Genomic DNA, 23,942 nt, shown 5'->3' on the forward strand with positions numbered 1-23,942 from the left:
GTCAGGGGTCCCTTTACCTTTACCTAAGGAAAAGTGGGACATTCCAGGATCAAATCAGAAACCAGAACGGCTTCTGTAAATCCAGGGCTGCCCCTGGAAATGAGGGGCACTTGGAGGGTCTTCAAAGTACCATGAGACTCTGTTGTCTCTCGCATTGCTTGACTTTTTGGTCTCATGCAGGGCTTTTTTTCCCAGCTGGAACTCAGTTCCAGCACCTCTCACGTGGCCCCATGGCCATTATAAGAGAATGGGGAGGCATTCACAGTGAGTTCTGGCACCTCTTTTCCTAGAAAAATATCACTGTTCTAACGGTGCGAAAAAAACAACACCTCAAAGTTGTTTCTCCTCTTGGTAATCAGGATATATGTTTCTAGCCATACCTACATATGTGACCATATAGACACTAAATAAGTGTGACAAAAAACATACATGATAAAAAACCTGTTTTCATCTTTTGGGTGCTTCTAATTCTCCATGTGTGTTTTGTGTGTTTGTTTTTTGCCCTTTCTGGAAAGTGATTGGAGGTCAACGGATGACGACGAACAAAAAGGCGAGGGAAGATTGCATAATGTTTGAACTTTTTCCCCCAATCTGGAATTCCCCGTCCCCTGTTCTCTTTGCAGAAGTCACCTGACTTCCCCGAAAAATGCCCAGTTTGAAAGGATCCAGCCTTCCCCATCTCGCAGACTTGGGCCTGGCCAAAAAAGAAAAACAGAGAGGATTGTGCAACCAGACACTATTAGAACTTTCTCTCTCGGATAGGATTTCTTAGTAAAGCCGGAGGATGGCATCTTTCAAACAGCAGAGGGCAATGGAGGTCTGCAATTAAGTGACATTAACAGCTCAGAAATGTGGATAAGGGTCGGTGAGGATTATGAAGAGGGAGATAGAAGAGGCAGACAAAGAGAGAAACAGCTGCAGAGACGAGGAGTGCAAGGTAAAATTCTTTTTAAAAACTTGTTTTTTATGTATAAAAAACCCAGAATCTGAGTATTAGCATTTGAGTTAAATGTTTCCTGATGGGAGTCAGCCTTTCTGGGAAAGAAAATGATGCTTCTCCTAAGCTTCTATGGTTGTTTTGTGGGGTGGGGTAGAGATAGCTGCCTTGCATAAGTTGCAGGTAATGTCTGTGATGAATCTCTCTCTTTGGCTCAGTTCCTGACCTATTGCCTTTACATGGCGCTATGACCCTGTTGCCACTTTGTGGGCAAGCGTGCATCATGTTGCACCCTGCTCTACTCTAGGAATCAGTTTCCCTTGCTAAAGGTGGGAACTGGGTGCCTATGGCTTCCGTGAGCTGGGTTTTAACTCCATTGCTCTGCCCACCAACCAGGCCCGCTTCAGGGGAAGAAGACAAACAAGCCAGCGTGCTTTGTTTGTCTAAATCTGAAGTCCAGCCACAGTGGATTTGAGGAAGAAGGCCAAGATGGAACTCTTGCAGACTTGGTAAGTTATTGAAAATATGAGCTAATAAGGTGAGACTCTGGCCAGCAACTACTTTTGCTGAAGAAGGGGTTGGGGGAGGCAGGCAAGACGCACAGCCCTCTTCCCACAAGAGTTTGTGGCTTTGTTCTACAGTGGAACCTCAGTTTTTGAACGTAATCCATTCTGGAAGACTGTTCGACTTCCGAAACATTTGAAAACCAAGGAGCAATGGGCAGCCGGCAAAATCCATTGGGGAAAAAATAAAAACATGCAGCGGAAGCCATTCGACTTCCAAGGTGTGTTTGAAAACGGAAGCAGGTTTTCAGCGTTTGGCTTCTGAAACGTTTGGCTTCTGAGAAGCTCAAAAACCAAGGTTCCACTGTAATAGTTGCCAAAGATGCTTCTTGTCCACACTCCTCATTTGCCAACGGTCTAAATACTACCCATCAAAGAAAAGCATCTTCCTCAGTGGCCCCTGTTGCTGACCTCAAATCTAGGAACCAAATTCCCTCAGTTGTGTTTTCAGCAGTGCAACTTTACCACCTACTCCCTAGATAGTAGAAGCAATCCTGTGCTGCTTAGGGGTGCTGAATCAAATTGACTTAACTCTTCCACCCCTTGGGTCATAGGTAGATGGGGCAGAGAGTAGAATTGGTAGCCACTATCAATATTCCTTTCTCCTATTTAGAGGGACGTGGGTGGCACTGTGCCTAGGACTTGCTGATCAGAAGGTCGGCAGTTCGAATCCCCACAACGGGGTGAGCTCCCGTTGCTTGGTCCCTGCTCCTGCCAACCTAGCAGTTCAAAAGCACTTCAAAGTGCAAGTAGATAAATAGGTACCGCTCCAGCGGGAAGGTAAACGGTGTTTCTGTGCGCTGCTCTGGTTCGCCAGAAGCGGCTTAGTCATGCTGGCCACATGACCCAGAAGCTGTACGCCGGCTCCCTCGGCCAGTAAAGCGAGATGAGTGCCACAACCACAGAGCTGGTCATGACTGGACCTAATGGTCAGGGGTCCCTTTACCTTTACCTATCAATATTCCTTTCTCCTATTTAGGGGCTTTGTTTCCTGCTTCCTCTTGGCTTGCACTGAGGCAGCTTCCATGTACGGGGAAATCCTGTCTCCAAACTATCCTCAGGCATATCCCAACAATGCTCTGGAATCCTGGGAAATCAGCGTGCCTCCTGGTTACGGCATCCATCTTTACTTCACCCACCTGGACATAGAGCCGTCTCAAAACTGCCAATATGACTCCGTGAAGGTACAGGGGCCCCATTCCACTGCTGGGGCAGGTAGATACACAGCATGGGGGGGGGCGGTGCTGGTGCTGAACCAATGTGTCTAAAACATTGAGCCTCTTGGGCTTGCCGATCGGAAGGTTGGCAGTTTGAATCCCCACGACGGGGTGAGCTCCCGTTGTTCGGTCCCAGCTCCTGCCAACCTAGCAGTTCGAAAGCACTCCAGTGCAAGTAGATAAATAGGTACCACTTTGGCGGGAAGGTAAACGGTGTTTCCATGCGCTGCTCTGGTTCGCTAGAAGCGACTTAGTCATGCTGGCCACATGACCCGGAAGCTGTACGCCGGCTCCCTCGGCCTATAGAGCGAGATGAGCGCCGCAACCCCAGAGTCGTCTGCGACTGGACCTAATGGTCAGGGGTACCTTTACCTTTACCTTTACCTTTACAATCTATTTCTATAAGCAGAAGCTAAGAGAGACTTGTCTTGTGTGCCTGTCACTTTTAGGTCCTGATTGGTAACCACATTGAGGGTCAGTTCTGCGGGCGGAAGAAGAGCCGCACTCCTGGCTCACCTGTCCTGGAAGAATTCCATGTCCCATATAACACGTTGACAGTCACCTTTCAGTCTGACTTTTCCAATGAAGAGCGATTCACTGGCTTTGCTGCCTATTACATTGCAGAGGGTAAGCCCTGGTCTGTCTCATCCTGGTGTATGAAACACTTTGTAGATATTGTATTCCTCCCAGCAATGCTTTGGGATGGCTATAGGAGGAACCCGTTTAGATTCCACTGAATGGACAAGCCAGATTCTTAGCAAGGCTCAAGGGCCCACTTCAAGATTAAATATCTCTCCCTACCCCCCTGCTAAGAAGAAGGGCAGAGTATTAAGAACACTGGTTATGGAAATTGTTTAGGAATTATAGCAAGGATATCATAACAACAGAAGAAGAAGAAGAAGAAGAAGAAGAAGAAGAAGAAGAAGAAGAAGAAGAAGAAGAAGAATTTGGATTTGATATCCTGCTTTATCACTACCCTAAGGAGTCTCAAAGCGGCTAACATTCTCCTTTCCCTTCCTCCCTCACAACAAACACTCTGTGAGGTGAGTGAGGCTGAGAGACTTCAGAGAAGTGTGCCTGGCCCAAGGTCACCCAGCAGCTGCATGTGGAGAAGCAGGGAAGTGAACCTGGTTCACCAGATTACGAGTCTACCGCTCTTAACCACTACACCACACTGGCTCTCACTTAAGCCATCATCTAGTACATATCTGCATATTTAGTACATAGATTGCTTAGGATGCAGAACTAGGAGTTGACCAAGAATGGAGGTGTTCCTGAGGAACTGTCACGTGTGGTCTGAAATGGCCTGATGGTTGCGTGCATAAAAGACCACAAACTTCCCAATAGTCACCCTGGGTGATAACTTGAAGCCATTGATTCGAGTCTTAACCCCCAGAGCAGGAGAAAACAAGCATGCTCCATCCTCCATGTGGCAGTCCTTGAGATATTTGAAGATGGCTATCCTTTCTCCTCTCAGTCTCCTCATTTCCAGGCTAAACATACCCAGCTCCTTCAACCGTTCCTCATAAGGCTTGGTTTCCAGACCCTTGATCATCTTGGTTGCCCTCCTCTGCACATGTTCCAGCTTCTCAACATCCTTCTTAAATTGTAGTGCCCAAATAAAAGTTATTTATTTCTGCCCCACCTTTCCCCCTTACGGCACTCAAGGCTGCTTACAGATCTGTTTTGGATCCCATAAGAGACAGCTGTCTTTTAAGCACTTGGGGGGGTCAGGCTCCGAACTCTGAGAGGAAGGCAAGTGGAGGTTTATGAGAGGTGGCAGGGCCTACCTGAATTTGGCTGTTCCAGTGAGGCTGTGTGAGGGTTGCAAAAAAGAAGGAATAATTGGGACTCTACCTTAAATGAAGGACCTCTCCTCCCTTAACCAGCACAGTGTTTATCCCACTGTCTATTTTCCTTTCTGCCTTTTATGATATTCCACACACATTCTTACCTCCATCTCTGTTCACTTCTTGCAGATGTGGATGAATGCACAGATTTTGTGGAAGAGGCCTGCAGCCATTACTGCAACAACTATATTGGTGGCTACTATTGCTCTTGCCCACCTGAATATTTCTTGCATGAGGATCTGAAGACATGTGGAGGTAGGAGCCTGGTTGCTACTGCTCCAGCAATCACAGTCCTTATCCCCACTGCTGATACGGTACTTGAAATGGGAAGAACTTCAGCAGTCTACTGTGGAACTGTGGCTGTTTACACACTATACCTTTAAAGTACATTCAAAGCACACACACCCTCAAAGAATTCTGGGTACTGTAGTTTGTTACGGGTTGCTAGGAATTGTAACCCCGTGAGGAGTAAAATACAGTGGACACTCGGGTTGCAAACGTGATCCGTGCGGGAGGCACATTCGCAACCCGTAGCGCCGTGTCTGCACACGTGCGGGTCACGATTTAGTGCTTCTGCGCATCCGCAAAGCACGATTTAGTGTTTTTGCACATGCGCAAGCGCCGAAACCAGAACATAACCCATTCTGGTACTTCCGGGTTCGGCACGGTGCGCAACCCAAAAATACGCAACCTGAAGCATCTGGAACCCGAGGTATGACTGTACAGTGCCCAGATTTCTTTGAGAGAAACATTGCACTTTAAAGTGTTTGCAGCCTGTGAACTTCCACAGAGGCTGATAAATGGAAAGAAACTGCGGTTGCTCACAAGGAAAGGAAAATAAACTAGCATTGCATAATAAAGAAATATAATTAAATCATCCCAAACACTGGGAGCTAAGACCCCGCCTCCCTCCGATGTAATGGAAGGAGACTTAGAATGAGGAATCTGAAAAAAGGGTTTGGCTTTTTACAAAAAGCAGCTGAAGGATGTTTAGATAATGTGTCATACAGCAGGCCAAGGGGGCAGCAAGATGCAGCCTGCATAGACGTCATTCAGGATTCAGATCTGAGCCCTTGAATCTTAGAAATATGTTGATAAACTGTGGGAGACTAAGTGAGGGCATAGGAAACAGAGGCATGGAAATTCTGGTATGACTTTGCCAAGCCCAGTGGAAACACAGTCAAGATAGGCATGTGCAAATTCTTGGCACTAATTCACTTGAATATATATTTTTGTTTCTTATTTCTTATTAAGATTTTTAAAATCATGAAAGAATAAGTCACATTTTAAAAGCGACAACCTATCACAGAAACTCACTACAGTAGAAAAGAAAAGTTGGCTTTGCTTACATGTACTAACGAGCTAGATTTTTTTCTTACCACAGCATGCTGGTGCATGTTGCTCAGTCATCCCAACGTCGCTCCTCGCCTGGCACAAGCAGGAGAAATCTTTGACTTCCCAGTACACTTGATCCAAGTCTCCCTCGCACGGCATGATGGCTAGGAAATTACCGAAAGTGGCTTCTTAGGGAGCAACAAACCACATTCAAACCGCGGTGCCTGGTTCGAAGGCTGCAAGAAGCCAAGCCTTCTTGGTTTGTTTCTCCCGCTTGGTCCATGGGAGGAGCAAACTGGAAGCAATTGAGCAATGTGCGGCAGCACACTGCTCATTCATGCTAAAGCCCATTAAGCCAGAAACCCCAGCATATCATAACAGGTAGTATTGGGCAGCATGACATCATTTTGAGGTTGAATCCTGACAAGACAGAAGTACTGTTCTTGGGGGACAGGGGGCGAGTGGGTGTGGAGGACTCCCTGGTCCTGAATGGGGTAACTGTGTCCATGTAGGACTAGGTGTGCAGCCTGGGAGTCATTCTGGACTCACAGCTGTCCATGGAGGCGCAGGTCAATTCTGTGTCCAGGGCAGCTGTTTACCAGCTCCATCTGGTACGCAGGATGAGACCCTACCTGCCCGCAGACTGTCTTGCCAGAGTGGTGCATGCTCTGGTTATCTCCCGCTTGGACTATTGCAATGCACTCTGCGTGGGGCTGCCTTTGAAGGTGACCCGGAAACTACAACTAATCCAGAATGCAGAAGTTAGACTGGTGACTGGGAGCGGCCGCCGAGTCCATATAACACCGGTCTTGAAAGACCTACACTGGCTCCCAGTACGTTTCCGAGCACGATCACAATTCAAAGTGTTGGTGTTGACTTTTAAAGCCCTAAACGGCCTCAGTCCAGTATACCTGAAGGAGCGTCTCCACCTCCATCGTTCTGCCCAGACACTGAGGTCCAGCGCTGAGGGCCTTCTGGTGGTTCCCTCGCTGTGAGAAGCAAAGCTACAGGGAACCAGGCAGAGGGCCTTCTCGGTAGTGGCACCCGCCCTGTGGAACGCCCTCCCACCAGATGTCAAAGAGAAAAATAACTGCCAAACTTTTAGAAGACATCTGAAGGCAGCCCTGTTTAGGGAAGCTTTTAATGTTTAATAGGTTATTGTATTTTAGTGTTTTGTTGGAAGCCGCCCAGAGTAGCTGGGGAAACCCAGCCAGATGAGCAGGGTATAAATAAATTATTATTATTATTATTATTATTATTATTATTATTATTATTAGTTTTCAAATCACTTGAACAGGGAAAACACAGGCAAGTAGCAACAAAAGTTTAAAATCAGCGCTGTGTGTTTGCCATGGTCCTCTGGGTGCACAGAAAAAAAAGCATACAGTGTATATATTTCAGCTTCCTAAGAATATTTGCTTTAATTATTTTATTTTAAAGAGAAAGTTTCTAGTCCTTATGGCTGTTTAATATATGCTTGAAAGTGTGCAGAAATCTCAGAAGCCAAAAGGCTTCCGTGTCCTTATCTCTTCTGTGCCCAGCAAAACAAAACAAAAAACCATGCAAAATAGCTATATGTATATATATCAGAATAAACACACAGGTTAAGAGAAATTATGCACATTTTCTTGATAAACCATTATTAATACAGGTTACAGAATCCAGCTTCCCTCGGATTTTGGATTGCCTGTGAGCAGAATTTCACTTTAAGAAAATATGGAATATATCATAATCGGATGAAATCACTGGCAGGATTTGAAATTTGAGCAATAGGAAAATAATGATAATATATGAAATACAGAAAGATGTATTGGAGGAAATATGTGATATAATAGAGGAATGTGTATTAGGTGAAATGTATGATGTCATGCAGTGAATAAAAGGGATGGGTTTAAAAACAACATGGAAGGAAAGTTGGGAAGTCAATTCATAAGAGAACTGTATAAAATAATTGAAATTAATTGGTTAAAGTTATGAAAATCTAATAAGAAAAAAGAAAATATGGAATATGAAAAAAATCCTGCTTCATTGGCAGTATCAGTTACTTTTGTGTTTTTTAAAATACATGTATTTTTGCAGAAAACCTTTTATTTACAAGTTAGAAACGGGTAGCAAAAAAAAATATCATGCAACAAATAATATTAAACAAACATCCTAATTTGCTTTTGCTTATTGCAAAATGAACCTGAAACATAAAGAGAAGGATGGTGCTTTGCTGGTGTTTTGAGTCTGAAAGCTTAAGGGAAACAGTGAGAGTTCACCAAGGGAACTGATGTCAGGAAGTACCGTATTTTTTGCTCTATAAGACACACCAGACCATAAGACGCAGCTAGTTTTTGGAGGAGGAAAACAAGAAAAAAAATATTCTGAATCTCAGAAGCCAGAACAACAAGAGGGATCGCTGCGCAGCGAAAGCAGCGATCCCTCTTGCTGTTCTGGCTTCTGGGATAGCTGCACAGCCTGCATTCGCTCCATAAGATGCACACACATTTCCCCTTACTTTTTAGGAGGGAAAAAGTGAGTCTTATAGAGCAAAAAATACGGTATTTACTATTACTGACACTTATTGGAGAAGCCCATGATATTTTGTTTTCTGAGATGGAAACACGGCATGCATCCGTGTGCAAGCACACACACACATGCCATGAGGGTGGTAAAAATGCAATTGGTTAAGTGTTGCCCTTTGTTGATACTTTAGCCCATCTAATATTTGGGCCTTAACACAAGGGGCAAAAGATATTTTGGGAGGTAGCTTCAAGCAAGATACCTAGAAGAGCGCTAGCTTCAGCAGAAAGTAATCTAACTTTGTTACAGATCTCCTGGCCGTTTCTCTTCCCTAAACTCTAGTGAACTGCACTGGGAATGTGTACACTGACTTGTCCGGGGAGATCACCAGCCCCAACTACCCCAGCCTGTACCCTGAGAACTCTCACTGCGATTACCGTGTCATCCTGGAGCCAGGATACCGCGTGGTCTTGACCATTGGCAAGAAGGACTTCGACATCGAGCCGGCTGACTCGGAAGGAAACTGCCCTGACGCCTTGAGAGTATGTGGTGTCTTTGCTCCTGTTCTGAATACATCTTAGCTGTGTGTCCCTAGAAGCCAAATGGCAGACCGGAGTCCCAGGGGCAACATTTGCCGTTGGGGGTTGTGGCACACTTGGGCAGGAGCCTGGTTTGGGGCACGGTGTCCGCCCTTTGCTCCTGCTTGCCTTTGCAGCACCACGCTGTTGTTTGCGCACCAGCTTAGTAAACTAAAAGGGGGAAAACCTCAGGACATGGGAAAGAGAGGACTGCATAGGTACGCACACTCTTATGGTCTGCCCCGCAGAGGACCTTAAGGTCCATGAATAATCATAGTTTAGAGGTCCCGGGCCCTAAAGAAGTCAGATTATCCTCCACCAGGGCCAGGGCCTTCTCAGTGATGGCTCCGACCTGGTGGAATGCTCTGTCCCATGAGACCAGGGCCCTGCAGGATTTAACTTCCTTCTGCAGGGCCTGTAAGACAGAGCTATTCCACCTGGCTTTCAATTTGAACTTAGCCTGATCTTTTATTCCCCTTCCTTCCCTCCCTCCCCCTCCCCTCTTTATCCTTAATCCCTCAAGTACCAAATTTCTGCTTCCCATACACCTTCTCCTCTCCAGATCTTGAGTGTATTTCTTTTAGATGCATTTCCTGTTAAATATGCCTCTTTTGTCTTCCTCTATTATTTTTCCTTAATCTGTTTCGTTCTTCTTGCAGTTCTCAGCAGGCGACCAGCAATTTGGCCCCTACTGTGGCAACACATTCCCTGGCCCTCCAGAAATCAAGACTAGAAGCAATATACTTGACATTTTCTTCCAAACGGACCAGTCAGAGCAAGGCAGAGGCTGGAAAATCCGCTACTTTGGGGATCGTGAGTAGATATCCCATGAGAGCAAACCTGTGGGGCACATGCGTGAGCGCTCTGGGACAGAGATATGTGTCGTTCTTAGGAGAATGGGCATGTGCTTGCAAGTAGCAAAGGTGCACCTTGAGTTGGAAGTCTAGTGCAGGAGAAAACAATTGCAGACAAGGAATGCCATTCAAGCAGAATGGCCGCTGTTTCTGAGAGCAGTTGTTCTTGGGGTGAATTGCTGCAGGAGAGAACACTTGAGGTTTGCTATGCACCCAAATTGTGAATGGGTATTTGGGTATAGCTAAGACTACAAATCTGGTGCACTGCTGGCAGAACATCTAAGGGGTTGGCTGGTGTGTTGACAAGTGGCTTCCTGGCTAGGGATGAGCCCCACCAGAACTAGAAGCAGGGAAAGAAGGAAAACCCAATGGGGACCTTGGGGTCTTGAATTTCAATGGCACCCTGTGCAGCGCCAAAATTCCACCTCCTCTTGCCTTTCACTCTACATCAAAGTTGCAGTAGCCCCTGCAGCAACCCCGAGGCTCCACCAACTAGTCACCCTAAATCCACCTCTGTAAAACCCATAGAAATCTGATAAATCTTCTGATCTCTGGTGGGCAATGGGGAAATTGAAAGGGGAACAAGGGTTCCAGCTGAAGGCCCTGCAGGCTACAGCTGCTAGCTCTCAGGAGACAGGGTGAACCAATCCGTTCTTCCTCATCAGTGGAACCTGGTCCATTAGGGCAAGGGAGGCACTGCCCGTCATGTCATGGTCCTATGCCAGATCCCACAGAAAAGGCAGATAGCCTTTCTCCTCCTGAGTCTTGGTGTTGCCTTTGTAGAACTCAACAGGGAGGAGGGAGGGGCACAATACTGGAATCATGTGTCTGTGCCTGTCAATGTCTGTGCCTGTCAAAGCATGGCTTCTGTTGACTTGGCTGTGACTGCTGGGGACAGAAAATGACAAGGGGCATGTGCATGTGTGAGAGAGCGTGTGCCAGGTGATTCAGTGATTGTTGACTGGTTTCCTTTTCCCCCCCTTTCCATTTGCAAAGCAATGCCCTGCAAAGAAACGGTCATTCCGCATTCCAGTATGGAACCCGTGAGAGAACGTTACGTCTTTAAGGATTCAGTGAAGGTGACCTGTGTCAAAGGCTATGAGATTGTACAGGTAAGTCCGTGCCCACCAAGGTCAGTTAGGCTCTGAGAATCCCCTTGGCATGAACAGTACATTGCTGCTACTTCTACACCGATATGCATTGTGCCTCTTCTCCATCTCAACATAGCAGTGAGAGAGGATTCTTTCTGCACTGATGTCAGGGGCCCAGACCAGTGGGCAGCCAGGTCTTCTGAAATGCAAGCTTCAGGCAGATTGGCTGGCTGAATAAACAACTACCTAGGAACAATCTTGGGGACGCGGGTGGTGCTGTGGGTTAAACCACAGAGCCTAGGACTTGCCGATCAGAAGGTCGGCGGTTCAAATCCCCACGACGGGGTGAGCTCTCGTTGCTCGGTCCCTGCTCCTGCCAACCTAGCAGTTCGAAAGCACATCAAAGTGCAAGTAGATAAATAGGTACCACTCTGTGACGGGAAGGTAAATGGCGTTACCATGCACTGCTCTGGTTCGCCAGAAGTGGCTTAGTCATGCTGGCCACATGACCCGGAAGCTGTCTGCGGACAAATGCCGGCTCCCTCGGCCTATAGAGCGAGATGAGCGCTGCAACCCCAGAGACGGTCACGACCGGACCTAATGGTCAGGGGTCCCTTTACCTTTACCTTTAGGAACAATCTGGGACCAGCCAATGGCTTGATTCACCAAATGAGAGCTGTGTGGCCTCCTTCAGGGACAAGCCTCCCACAATAAGAGTCTTTATACTTGCTGGTGGCACCAGATTGGTTCTCCCATATCACCAGACGTCCCAGGCCAGGTGGATTGTGGGCTGTTATATCAGCCTCCTGTGGCCAGCAGTATTAGCAGCACAAAGAGCCAGCAGCCATTGTCTGATCTACAGGGCTATTGACATGTCACTAGCCACCCTTCACTCCCCTCAGTACTTGACAATTGGTGCCATGGCCACAGACCAGGAATCCTGAGAGACATAGCCATCAGGAGGAGGAGGAGGAGGAGGAGGAGATGAATCTACTACAGGTGTTTTGCATGTGATGCTGAAGTCACCAGAACCTGCATCTCCTCCTTTGAACCCCAAGGAGATACTTCTGCCACAGAAATCTTCAGATGATCAGCAGAGTCCTCAGGATATATCCCCCCATCTTGAAACCTCGGTTCCTAGAAAGCTAACAGCTGCAGAGATATGCCCTGGCCCTTAAGCTGGCCAGATATGATGCTTCAGCTGCAGGATCAGTCACTGTGCTCCTGAAACCTACACTTAGGTCCCTTTCTAAGGCCCTGAGTGTGGCAGATATGTAGTCAAATCTAACAACACAAAGTTTTGCTAGTTAGCAAGTGAAGGGGTTAAGACCATAGAGCTGCATTGCTGATAGGCAGACTCAGGCCATAGAAATGTAATTGGTAGAGAAGGCTCTGTATGATGTCGTTTCCCATCCTCTCCTGGGAAGGAAGAAGCAAAGAAGTACCGTATTTTTCGCTCTATAACACGCACCCGACCATAACACGCACGTAGTTTTTAGAGGAGGAAAATCCGTAGGCATGCCACCCGTAGGCATTCCCTCCATAACACGCACAGACATTTCCCCTTACTTTTTAGGAGGAAAAAAGTGAGTGTTATGGTGCAAAAAATACGGTATTTTCTGTTTTGTCTCTCTCTCTTCCACCAGCCATGTATATGGACATCTGTCTGCTTGCTCCAGCATCAGGCACTTGCCTGAAGCTATTTTTGCTGTAAACACAAGTATTTTACCTGCCTTTATTTTTACTGCTGTTGCTGCTAAGGACAAATGCTTGATTGTGAGAAAAATACATGCTTTAAACTTCATTTTCAGTCTGTAGACTGTTTCTTTGATAAACTGGATAACAAAGGGGGAGACCAGCCTAATGGCTAGTTCCTACACTTGCAATTAAACTGTTCAAGATGGGATTTAAACTCTGTTTAGCCCCATGCTTTTAAATGCAAGCGGTAAGCTCAGAGATGAAATGCCAGCAGTTTTGCTTAGTGCAAATGTTCCACCTCCTTAAACAGCTTTTTTGCATCCTCTCCATATATCTTCTCACTTTACACAAGGGCCCAAGACTCCCCTCATGTAACAAGGGAGAGAGAGCAGTGTGTATGTCATTCTGATACATTTCTCAACCAATGAATTAACTCCAGTGTCTCTCAATTCTGTTCCCTTCAGTCAAAAGGCAGCCTCACATCCTTCTACTCTGTCTGTCAAAGCAATGGCGAGTGGAGCAACTCTGATCTCGAATGTGTCCGTAAGTGCTTGGCTTCCTATATTGGTGGTCCATAACATACTTTCAATTGGTCTTGAGACCACAGGGATCATAACAGAGAAGAATACTTGAGAAGCAGGAGGCTTTCTGAAGTTTTGACAAGATGCTGAAGAGGCAAGCCACTTCTAAATTTAAACTGGAAAGCAGCTTGCTTCTTCAGCAGTGTGAGTAATCACAAAGAAACTTCCAGCTCTCTTCATAACACTCTTCATAGCTGAGCTGGACGGCAGTCACACAGAATGATTGTTCCCCTTTGCGGTGGCTGTGTAAAGTAAGAAAATACAGTGATCCACAAAGTAATAAGGCAACCAAAATAGTGGTCCTCAGCAGTGCTTTTTTCTAGGGGGGAGGGACGACGCAGGGGGACACATACCCCTAAACATTTTGTGAATCTTTGTACTTTTGTCCATTTACTGTATTTATTTCCCCCGATTTGACCTATAAAATGGTGATTTTCTCAAGTCAAAATGAGAGTACCCCTAAACATTTTTTAAGAAAAAAAGCACTGGTCCTCAGTTCAGTTAAGCTTAAACACCATTGTGTGGATTACCCGAGATAAATGGGACTTTTCAATGGAGAGGGAATTTATGCCATTCCAGTTCTAGGCAACTGGTCCTGGAAGGAGATGGAAATAGGAAGGGATAACTTGGAAGTTAAAAACTGGCACCCATGAAGGCTTTCAGTGGTTCCCCTGGGCAGGTGCCCCAACCTTTGAGCTCTCATTTGGGGGGGGGAGTATTTAGTCACCCTAGAAAGAAAGCTGTGGGACCAAATGTGTAGTTAAGTGATTCCTATAGCTTGTATATTGTTCTAGATTGTGGGGGGCTAAACCCTAGAACTTAATAAATGGTAGGATTTTGATTATTTGTAATGCGAAGGGAGAAATACAAGCTGCAGAGGAATTCCTGAGCTAGTCTGTTCAAAATGACCTGGCCAAGCTAGGACCATTAAGAAACAATAGAGGGTCATTGGCAATGCAAGAGAACTGTCCTCCCCACTTGTCCTGAGGTGTGAACAGAGAGGGGGGGGTTGGGAGGTTGGGAAGGTTGCCAGGGTAACTAGGAGTGGGGTGACAGGAAAAAGAGAGTCTTGAGCAGGGGTTGCTGGGAAGGAGAAGGAGGAAGAAGGACTGGGATCCATCTTGGGCATGCTGGCTGAAGGCTGGCCTGAGAGAGATGCCTTGGACTCCAGGGCTGCACTGCTGTGGGAGACAAGGCCCTCTTGAAATCACCATGCTGTACAATCTGGACTCCATGCAGACTGAAGGTGTAAATAGGTGAATAAACCATATTTCCTTAAAGCTACGACAGTCTCCACTCTGTGTCAGTTCTCCAAAGGAGCACAAGACCTCTGGCAGACAGTGGGGGGTGGTGCCCAACTTCTGTAACAATAGTTTTCCTGGTACTGAGGGACCATAATCAGGAGCAGCAGGACATGACCAACTTCCCATGGTAAGCCTAAGGTTGTCACAGGTCGGTGCCTCTCTGATTTTGCATTATGCCACACCCCCTCCATGGCAGCCATCTTGCGACCGACACCCTCACCAATTTCTCAAAATTTGAAGTGTGCCCACTAGTCCAAAAAGGTTGGCAACCCCTGCTTTATGCACCATACGAGAAAAAGAAATGGAAAGTATGTTCAGGCCTGACGGAATATGGGTTGACCAGGATGAGGTGGCAGGTGGCAGCAGAGTGAAGATTCTAGTCTAACACCCCATCTTTTTCCCCCCGGCAGCCGTAAACTGTGGCGAGCCTGAGCCCCTTGCAAATGGGAAAGTCATTTACCTGTCAGGAACCGAGGACAACACGGAGTATCAAGACACGATCAGCTATTCATGCAACGAGAAGTTTTATACAATGCAGGGCAAAGGTAATGATGTTTCCCATCCTTTTCAGATCCAAGCATCTGATTCAGAGCTTAAAAAGAGCGTCATTGTACTCAGTTTATGATGACAGAATTAGAGGTGGCCAATGTTACGACAAACTCATTCCAAGAGTCTTTCACTTACGCTTCATCCCAGTATCGTTGTGAAACTGGTTGGTGTGTTTTCACTCACTTTGCATCCACTAAAGCAACACCGTCAAAAGTGGCTGCTTTCTTCTTATAGGCAGAGTCAGTGTAGAATTTAATGAGTCGTAAACACTGAAACGATTCCTTCCAAAGCACAGTTAAAACTTACGGCGTGTGCATGTGTGTGAGAGAGAGACAACCAAAGAACAAAGTTGAGATGAACAAGGAGACAGGGATGTGAAGCTCTTCCTGCAGAGTGTTTCTGCTTCCACCTTCTTCAGCTGATGTGAATCAAAGGGTGCTGTAGCCAAGGTGGCCATTCCTTGGCTCCTCCAGGCAACCTCTTTTTTGAGCATTCATTCTCATTGCTTGCATGCACAAAGCTTGCGCAGAGGTGATGCAATGGGTGGGATGTAGGATAGTGCTAAGAGGCATAAAAAGTAAAAAGATAAAGGACCCCTGGATGGTTAAGTCCAGTCAAAGGTAACAATGGGGTTGCAGCGCTCATCTCGCTTTCAGGCCGAAGGAGCCAGTGTTTGTCCGCAGACAGCTTTCTGGGTCATGTGGCCAGCTTCTGGCACAATGGAACACTGTGACAGAAACCAGAGCGCATGGAAACACTGTTTACTTTCCTGCCACAACAGTACCTCTTTATCTACTTGCACTGGCGTGCTTTTGAACTGCTAGGTTGGCAGGAGCTGGGACAGAGCAACAGGCGCTCACTTCGTCACAGGGATTCAAACCACCGACCTTCCGATTGGCAAGCCCAAGAGGCTCAGTGGTTTGGACCACAGCGCCACCCGCGTCCCTACTAAGAGGTGTAGGGGTGTGTGGAACAAGGTCTACTCATGCAACTGGACTACTTCCCTCCCCCCCCACTGTGTGCCCAGGGGCAGCCAATCTTGTTTCACCACCTGCGCCAAATTAGGAATGTGTCACGTCCTGCTCCCACCCACCGTCGCTCCTTCTCTCCACTTCTGCCCCCTCCAAAGTCGATGAGAGCTCAGGCACTCCTCAAGGCATTGCTGCTCATTTTATTCCAGCTGGTTTTGGACTACAACTCCCATCAGCCCTAGCTATCAAGACCAGTGGTCAGGGATGATGGGAATTGTAGTCTGAAAAACAGCTGGAGACCCAAGTTTGGGAAACACGGAGTTAAAGCATAGCTAATCTGTGTTAAGCGACCCAGTGTATCCATTCTTGGTTAAGCACATTAGAAGTGCATTGCTGGATCCATAGCTGTCAACCGTCCCTTATTTGGCGGGAAACTCCCTTATCCCAGCGCCGTGTCCCACTGCTGTCCCTTATTGATGATGTCCCTTAAATTTCCCGGGTTTCAAAGGAAGCAGCTCCTCTCCCTCCCTCCCTGCCGGCCTCCCCTCTGCCCATTGCCGCCGCCGCTCCCGCTAGGCCGTACCCCAGATGAGATGGGCAGCCTGGCATGGCCTATGAATTGCTGAGGAGCCTTGAGAGGAGAGCAAGGGCAACCATAGAGAAAGCAGTTCAGAGAGAGGAGGAGGAGGCGGAGGCGCGGGCAGGTGTTCCAAGGGCTAACCATAGAGGGGGAAAGCGGAGGAAGGACCGCAAGCACTTCTCCCATAGATTTGTAGTGGTAGACTAGCATAGATGGTCTGATCTGCGGGTTTACTTCAGGCGCTGTTTCCCCCCCCCCCTTCTTCCTCCCGCCCCGCCTGATGGAACTGAGAGCTGCAGATGGAGCACGAGAGAAAAGATACAGAATTGCAGCAGCATCTTCGTAGCTTGGACTTCATTTTGCGCGAAAAGTGGTTGCTGCTTGTAGTTATTTCATTGCAGTGTTTCATCGGCTGGTGTCTTGAGCAGCAACCTCTGGAAACGAAGGGCTAAAAACCGGCGCTGCTCTCCAAAATTATCTGGTCCCTTTTAACTGGTTGACTAAAATCCCTTATTTTGGCTGCTGGTCCCTTATTTTCAAGGCTGCTGGTCCCTTATTTTGAAATCTGTAAGTTGACAGCTATGGCTGGATCAGATCTGGAGCCAACATTATTTACAGGAACCCCATGGACAAGCAGACGCTACATGGCTTGCTAGAAATTGGCCAAAGGGCTACCAATGGCCTGCAATCTGTTTTCTGATCTCACCTGCATTTGGGTATGAAACACAGATTAAAAACAAACAACTGAATAGTGCTATGTGTTCTTTTATTCCAAAAGGACTTTATAGGTGTTCAGCCAGTGGGAAATGGGTGGATGAAGATGAGAAAACGGAGATTCCGGTTTGTGTCCCAGGTACGGTACACAGCCCTCTATTTCTAAATGTGGATATTGTGGTCAAAGTCCTGTGACAAGAGTCCACCACATTGTCTAGTTTACAGAAGAGCCTGCCAATATTTTAAAATTCTTGCTTCCTCTGCTGGGACATGTTCTTGAATTGCCTCAATGATTTGAGATGGTTGAAAACCAGAGCTTTAAAACCTGCTCTCCTCTTAGATGTTTCCGCAAAGCACCAGCCCTGCAGGAAGCAACAATGTTCCATGTTTCAAGAGTCCCTTCTTGCTGATCACGTTGTTGAGGACAGCCATCTTGGGGGTTAGGAAAAGGGAAGAGAGCATAGACCCACTGAAATATATTCAGAGTCGAGTGTGGATTTCATGCTTTTTATTCAGCTCATAGTAGTGAGGAATGGAAGTTCCCCTGAAATGTCTGCTTTCTATACATTATTTACACAATGGGCCCCATGTGACTGGCCAGTTCCGGGATTCTCCTGTAGGCCAATCAGGTTGCGGATTCACTTCCACCTGGAGCTGGATTGGGTGGCTCCTGTGGGCCAATCAGACTGCTGCATTCTGGATCCTATTGTTGTAGGACCAATCAGACTGCTGCATCCTGAAACCTATTGTTGTAGGACCAGTCAGACTGTTGCAATATGGATCCTATTCAACTCAGTACATAACACCCACAGTAGAAGAAGAGGCACAGGAGCCAAACCTGCAGCTAGTTTCTAATAGTTTTGCACCCAGCCCTAGTATGTCTGTTGTGTACATTCAGCAGTTATGGGGCTTGTGGGCTCCTGCAGGTTCTGAAGAACAAAACACCCCCTCCTGCATACCCGCAACTGATACCTATTGGACTATTTTTAATGGGCTATTTATTTATTGTTCTTCATACACATCTCTGATCGTATAATTCTTTGTGAAGCAATTTCCCTGAAAAGCAGTCTTTTAAATAAATAAAGCAAGCAAGCAAATCTCAGAATGGGGATATATGCATGGGCATAGCCAGGATTTATGTTGGAGGGATGGACAGGGCACCCACCTGTCCTGCTCCAGAACCAAGTTACCTGCCACACGATTGGTCAGTTTGCGGAAGCCATGCCTATCACTCAGTCGGGTTGCCAGTTGCATCGCTAGAATGCACCACAACAAGTTAGGTTTAAATACGGTTGAGATTTATGTTTGTTTGTTTGTTTGTTTGTTTATTTTTTGAAAACCCTTTAAAAAAATTGAGGGGGGGGGGAGAATGCACCACAACATCATCCAAGTGACCAAATATTCTGGTTATTTCTACTTCTAGTTAAGTATTTTTATTTATTTACTTGATTGGGGGGGAGCTGCCCCCATGGCTACGCCCATAGATATGTGTAGAGCAGGCTTCATTCTCAATACAGTCGTACCTTGGATCCCAAATGCCTTGCAAGTCGAACGTTTTAGCTCCCAAATGCGGCAAACCCGGAAGTGAGTGTTCCAGTTTGCAAATGTTCTTTGGAACCCAAATGTCCGACGCAGGTTCTGCGGCTTCCAATTGGATGCAGGAGCTTCCTGCAGCCAATCAGAAGCCGCGCTTTGGTTTCTGAACGTTTTGGAAGTCGAACGGACTTCCGGAATGGATTCTGTTTGACTTCCAAGGTACGACTGTACTACCCAGTTAATGTTTCTGGGCAAAGTTAGCAAGCTGCAGCAAGCAAAAACTTTGGGAGAGGTCCACACGCATGCATGCCCACAGGCCCCAAAACCGGATTCAACCTGAACCCTCTACCCTAAAGTTATTGCTTGCTTTCCCTCACGTCAGCGAACATACAGTGGTACCTCGCAAGAGGAATGCCTCGCAAGACGGAAAACTCGCAAAACGAAAGGGTTTTGGTTTTTTGAGCTGCTTCGCAAGACGATTTTCCCTATGGGCTTGCTTCGCAAGACGGAAACGTCTTGCAAGTTTGTTTCCTTTTTCTTAAAACCGTTAATACAGTTGCGACTTGACTTCGAGGAGCAACTCATAGCACGCGGTGTGGTAGCCTTTTTTGAGGTTTTTGAAGACTTTGGTGATTTTTGAAGCTTTTCCAAAACTTTTCCGACACCGTGCTTCGCAAGACGAGAAAAACCGCAAGACAAAAAACCTCGCGGAACGAATTAATTTCGTCTTGCGAGGCACCACTGTAAATGGCTTTGATTATTTCATTTGTGCAAATCCGGTCTTCCTGCTGCTCGCAAGCTCTTATTTCTGCTGTTGTTGTTCTATCCTTTCTCTAGTTTGCGGAGTTCCCTCTGAGCCCGTTAAAGGGGCAGGGAGGATTTTTGGAGGCAAACAAGCCGAAAAAGGAAACTTCCCTTGGCAAATCTATTTTGAATACCCACGTGCTGGCGGGGCTCTGATTTCGGACCGCTGGGTTCTGACTGCAGCTCACGTGCTGGATGAGACCCGGTGCCCGGTCATCCACGCAGGGATTCTTCGCATTGGGGGAAATGCCATGGAAGGCGCTAGGCCACTGGATGTGGAAGCCACGTTCGTCCATCCCGACTGGTTGGAAATGGCAAACAACCAGCCCCGGACAAACTTTGACAATGACATTGCTCTAGTGAAGTTGGCGAAACCCTTGACGATGGGTCCTACCATCTCGCCCATTTGCTTGCCTGGTGCATCGTCCGACTACGATTTGCCGATGGGGATCCTGGGCTACATATCTGGCTGGGGCAGGACACCTAAGACGCGTGTGGCAATACACCTTAGGTACGCCCGGATCCCTGTGGTTAACATGGACAGGTGCCGAAGCGTGAGGCCAGATCCCCCAGCAGATTCTTTGACCTATGTGTTCACAGACAATATGATTTGTGGAGGGGGCAACGGGAAGGACAGCTGCGATGGAGACAGCGGTGGGGCGTTTGCTGTCAAATATCTCCACGACGAATTGCACTACTATGTCGCTGGCCTGGTTTCTTGGGGGCCAAAGTGCGGCACCTACGGCCTCTACACTAAGGTGTCAAATTACGTGGATTGGATCGCAAACGTCATGAGCCAGAATGAGACCAGAAGGATGCATTTGTGTCCGTAAAGGCACCAGGCTCCCTTGACGTTTTCTTCAATCCTTTGGGCTCGTGGCATTTCTCCAAAGTGGGACCCAAGCTGTTGTTGGACTACAGCTCCCATCATCCCTAGCTAGCAGAGACAGTGGTCAGGAATGATGGGAGTTGTAGTCCAACAACAGCAGAAAACCCAAGTTAGAGAAATACTGGTAATGCAAGAGAGGGGAGGTTGGAGTGAAGGTCCGTGCACTGCCAATTTCTTTACACAACCTGTTTTCTTGAGAAGCAAATAGAGCAACCAAAAGCTTTCAGGCTGGATTTGTTCTTAAACGATTTCCTGTCTGCTTAATTTCTTCTTTTAGATCTTATGTCTTTCTTTGTAGCTGCTTAAACTCCTTTGGAAAGTGCCCTATACCACAGATCTTTTTTAAAAAACAAACAAACCAACAACACACATTTTATTAGAAGAATTTCATTTATTAAAAAAGAGAGTGAGGGGGGTGGGAAGAAAGAGAGTAAAAAGTGAGTGAAAAAATACTGTTACATACCCATACATTGATATACAGGTGTGTATATTCTTATTATCCTAATGTACATATAATTGTCAATAACCTAATGTGTTCTGTGTAAACAGATGGTGCCAATAGGGATAAGAACTTCATATGCTTATGGTTTGAACCAGACGCGGGTGGCGCTGTGGGTTAAACCACAGAGCCTAGGACTTGCCGATCAGAAGGTCAGCGGTTCAAATCCCCATGACGGGGTGAGCTCCCGTTGCTCGGTCCCAGCTCCTGCCAACCTTGCAGTTTGAAAGCACGTAAAAGTGCAAGTAGATAAATAGGTACTGCTCCAGCGGGAAGGTAAATGGCGTTTCCGTGCGCTGCTCTGGTTCGGCAGAAGTGGCTTAGTCATGCTGGCCACATGACCTGGAAGCTGTACGCCGGCTCCCTCGGCCAATAAAGCGAGATGAGCAACCCCAGAGTCGGCCACGACTGGACCTAATGGTCAGGGGTTCCTTTACCTTTGTGGTTTGAACCAACTGAAGAAAGCACAGTGCTCATCTCAACTTGTGCTTGCCCTGCCACTTTCTCCTGGTGAAACCTGATCTTTACCGCTGAATCGGAGTAAATGTCAATTTGGTTTTCTCCAGACTGAAGTTTGCTCTGAGCGGGTTTTCCAGGGGAGAGGAAGAACAGCTCTTCAGTGGGGGGAGGAAGCCTGTTCACACCCTTAAGAAAATAATTATAAAGGTGCCCTGCAGTGTTGGAGAAGGCAGGTGTGACTATACTTCAGAGACAGCAGGGGCCAACATTTCTGGCAATTGTGTCACATGTAGAACACAAATGGGGGGGGAAAGCAAAGACAGACCCTCCAAGTGTCCCTATTTTCCAGGGACAGTCCCAGATTTACAGAAGCCGTCCCGGTTTCCGATTTGATCCTGGAATGTCCTGCTTTTCCTTGGTTGTTGTTGTTTAGTTGTTTAGTCATTTAGTCGTGTCCAACACTTTGTGACCCCATGGACCAAAGCATGCCAGGCACTCCTGTCTTCCACTGCCTGCCGCAGTTTGGTCAAGTTAGTAGCTTCGAGAACACTGTCTAACCATCTCGTCCTCTGTCATCCCCTTGTGCCCTCCATCTTTCCCAACATCAGGGTCTTTTCCAGGGAGTCTTCTCTTCTCATGAGGTGGCCAAAGTACTGGAGCCTCAGCTTCACAATCTGTCCTTCCAGTGAGCACTCAGGGCTGATTTCCTTCAGAATGGATAGGTTTGATCTTCTTGCAGTCCATGGGACTCTCAAGAGTCTCCTCCAGCACCAGAATTCAAAAGCATCAATTCTTCCGCGATCAGCCTTCTTGATGGTCCAGCTCTCACTTCCATACATCACTACTGGGAAAACCATAGCTTTAACTATACAGACCTTTGTTGCTTTTCCTTAGGACGTCCCTATTTCCATCAGAAAAATGTTGGGAGTTTCTGCAAAGAGCACAAACCAAAACCCCTTTAAAAACCATTCCAAAAGCTGCATAGGCAGGGGGAGAGAAACAGTTCCTGGTCCTCAGCGATGCTGTAGAAGCTTTCTAGCAGATGACCATACAATCTATAATCTACATATCTCTATTGCAGTAAGTTTTTTTCTTCCTGGAGGGTGGTTTTGGATTGAGGGAGGTGCCACTAGGAAGTGCAACGAAGTCTGGTTTGCTGCCACTGATGGATAGTGGGGGGAAACAGCATGTATTGTGTGCAACAGGAAGACAGGAGAACTTCCCTGTCTCTGATAGTTAGCCGATCCTTGGAACAAGCCCTCGCTGCTGCTTCTGCTGCTGCTACAGAATCTCCACAGCTTCGTTTGTATGTTGAACGCAGCCCTGATTTTACAAATACATTACATATTACTTGTAACACATACTCAGTTGGATTATATTAAAAAGAGAACCAAATGCAGAATCATGTGTGCTGCCTTCTTGACCCCCCCCCCCATAGACTGCAAAGGATCTTTACTGCTTTGTTAATGTATTGCTCCTGGCAGTCAAACGTTGACATTTTGTGAAACTTTGGGCTTGACCATATTTGAGCTGGATCTCACTTAGAATCCACGTTGACTCCATTCAAATTTGGCCTCATTAGTCGAAACATGCATGTATTTGCAGTTGAAAAATCAAAACCACTTTCCTCTTTGATCCCTTTCCTCTTCGATACCGTCTTCTAATTTGTTGCTTTAAATGTGTTAATTTTGTACAAACGTATGTGTGCAAGGATCAGATGAGCAGCGTGCTTTTCCCCCCCAAGTGTTTGCCTAGGAATTGCACAATAGCACACATCCAGGAATTCCCAACTCAACACAAGCTTGCACACTCACATTTTATGTTGTCTTAAAATGATGGGCATTTTGCATTCTGAAACAGGAAGTTGGTTGTTGGAGAAATCAATACAGTAATATAGAGTTAAATCAGTAAGAGGAGAGGAAGTGTAGCAGGGAGATCTGGAGAAACCACTGTTTTTCATTATTGCACAAATCTGATTTTTAGAAAAATGGTTGTGGTTTCTGAAGCTCATTTGAAGTCTTAAAAAAATAATAATGGTATAAGCACTGATAACTGGGAAACATTGGCCTGCAAGGGCTGCAATTGGAGATCAGCCTATACCAAAGGTGTTAAGTTGTGGGTGAACATATCAGACGACCAGCGATTCTTCAAACAGCTCTTGTTAATTCAGAGGCCAGAACTGAACTGAACTGAAGAGCTCAGTCAGCCTGCTTATATAGAGCTCCAGAACAATGTAACTGTAACAACTTTCTAAAACTATCCAATCACTGAACGTCACTTTCAATCCTTCATTTGCATACAAACTATCCAATCACTGAACGTCACTTTCGATCCTTCATTTGCATAACTATGTACAGTATCCCCCTGCTGGCCCAGGGTGAGAACTTCAGTACATAACAAAAGGTGTCATGTGTTATGTATTCAACGG

General features: G+C 46.6%; 1 protein-coding gene across 1 annotated transcript; it reads left to right on the forward strand.

The window, feature by feature from the left end:
• The first annotated feature begins 701 nt into the window (after positions 1 to 701).
• Positions 702 to 22,916, forward strand: C1S (complement C1s). Its single transcript, XM_080987127.1, has 12 exons — positions 702 to 937; positions 1,334 to 1,446; positions 2,480 to 2,684; positions 3,167 to 3,344; positions 4,697 to 4,822; positions 8,750 to 8,949; positions 9,645 to 9,798; positions 10,836 to 10,951; positions 13,093 to 13,171; positions 14,924 to 15,058; positions 17,392 to 17,466; positions 19,701 to 22,916. The coding sequence occupies exons 2-12, from the start codon at positions 1,427 to 1,429 to the stop codon at positions 20,498 to 20,500; spliced, it is 2,088 nt and encodes a 695-aa protein (XP_080843253.1). The 5' UTR covers positions 702 to 937; positions 1,334 to 1,426; the 3' UTR covers positions 20,501 to 22,916.
• Positions 22,917 to 23,942: the final 1,026 nt, after the last annotated feature.

This window comes from Podarcis pityusensis (genome assembly GCF_964106645.2).
Source record: "Podarcis pityusensis genome assembly, chromosome: 17".
Taxonomy (NCBI): Eukaryota; Metazoa; Chordata; class Lepidosauria; order Squamata; family Lacertidae; genus Podarcis; species Podarcis pityusensis.

Coding starts and splice junctions, on each gene's coding strand:
- C1S (XM_080987127.1), top strand. CDS start 1,427: ATGGAACTCTTGCAGACTTG. Junction 15,059..17,391: donor TTATACAATGCAGGGCAAAG/GTAATGATGTTT, acceptor TTATTCCAAAAG/GACTTTATAGGTGTTCAGCC. Junction 17,467..19,700: donor GATTCCGGTTTGTGTCCCAG/GTACGGTACACA, acceptor TCCTTTCTCTAG/TTTGCGGAGTTCCCTCTGAG.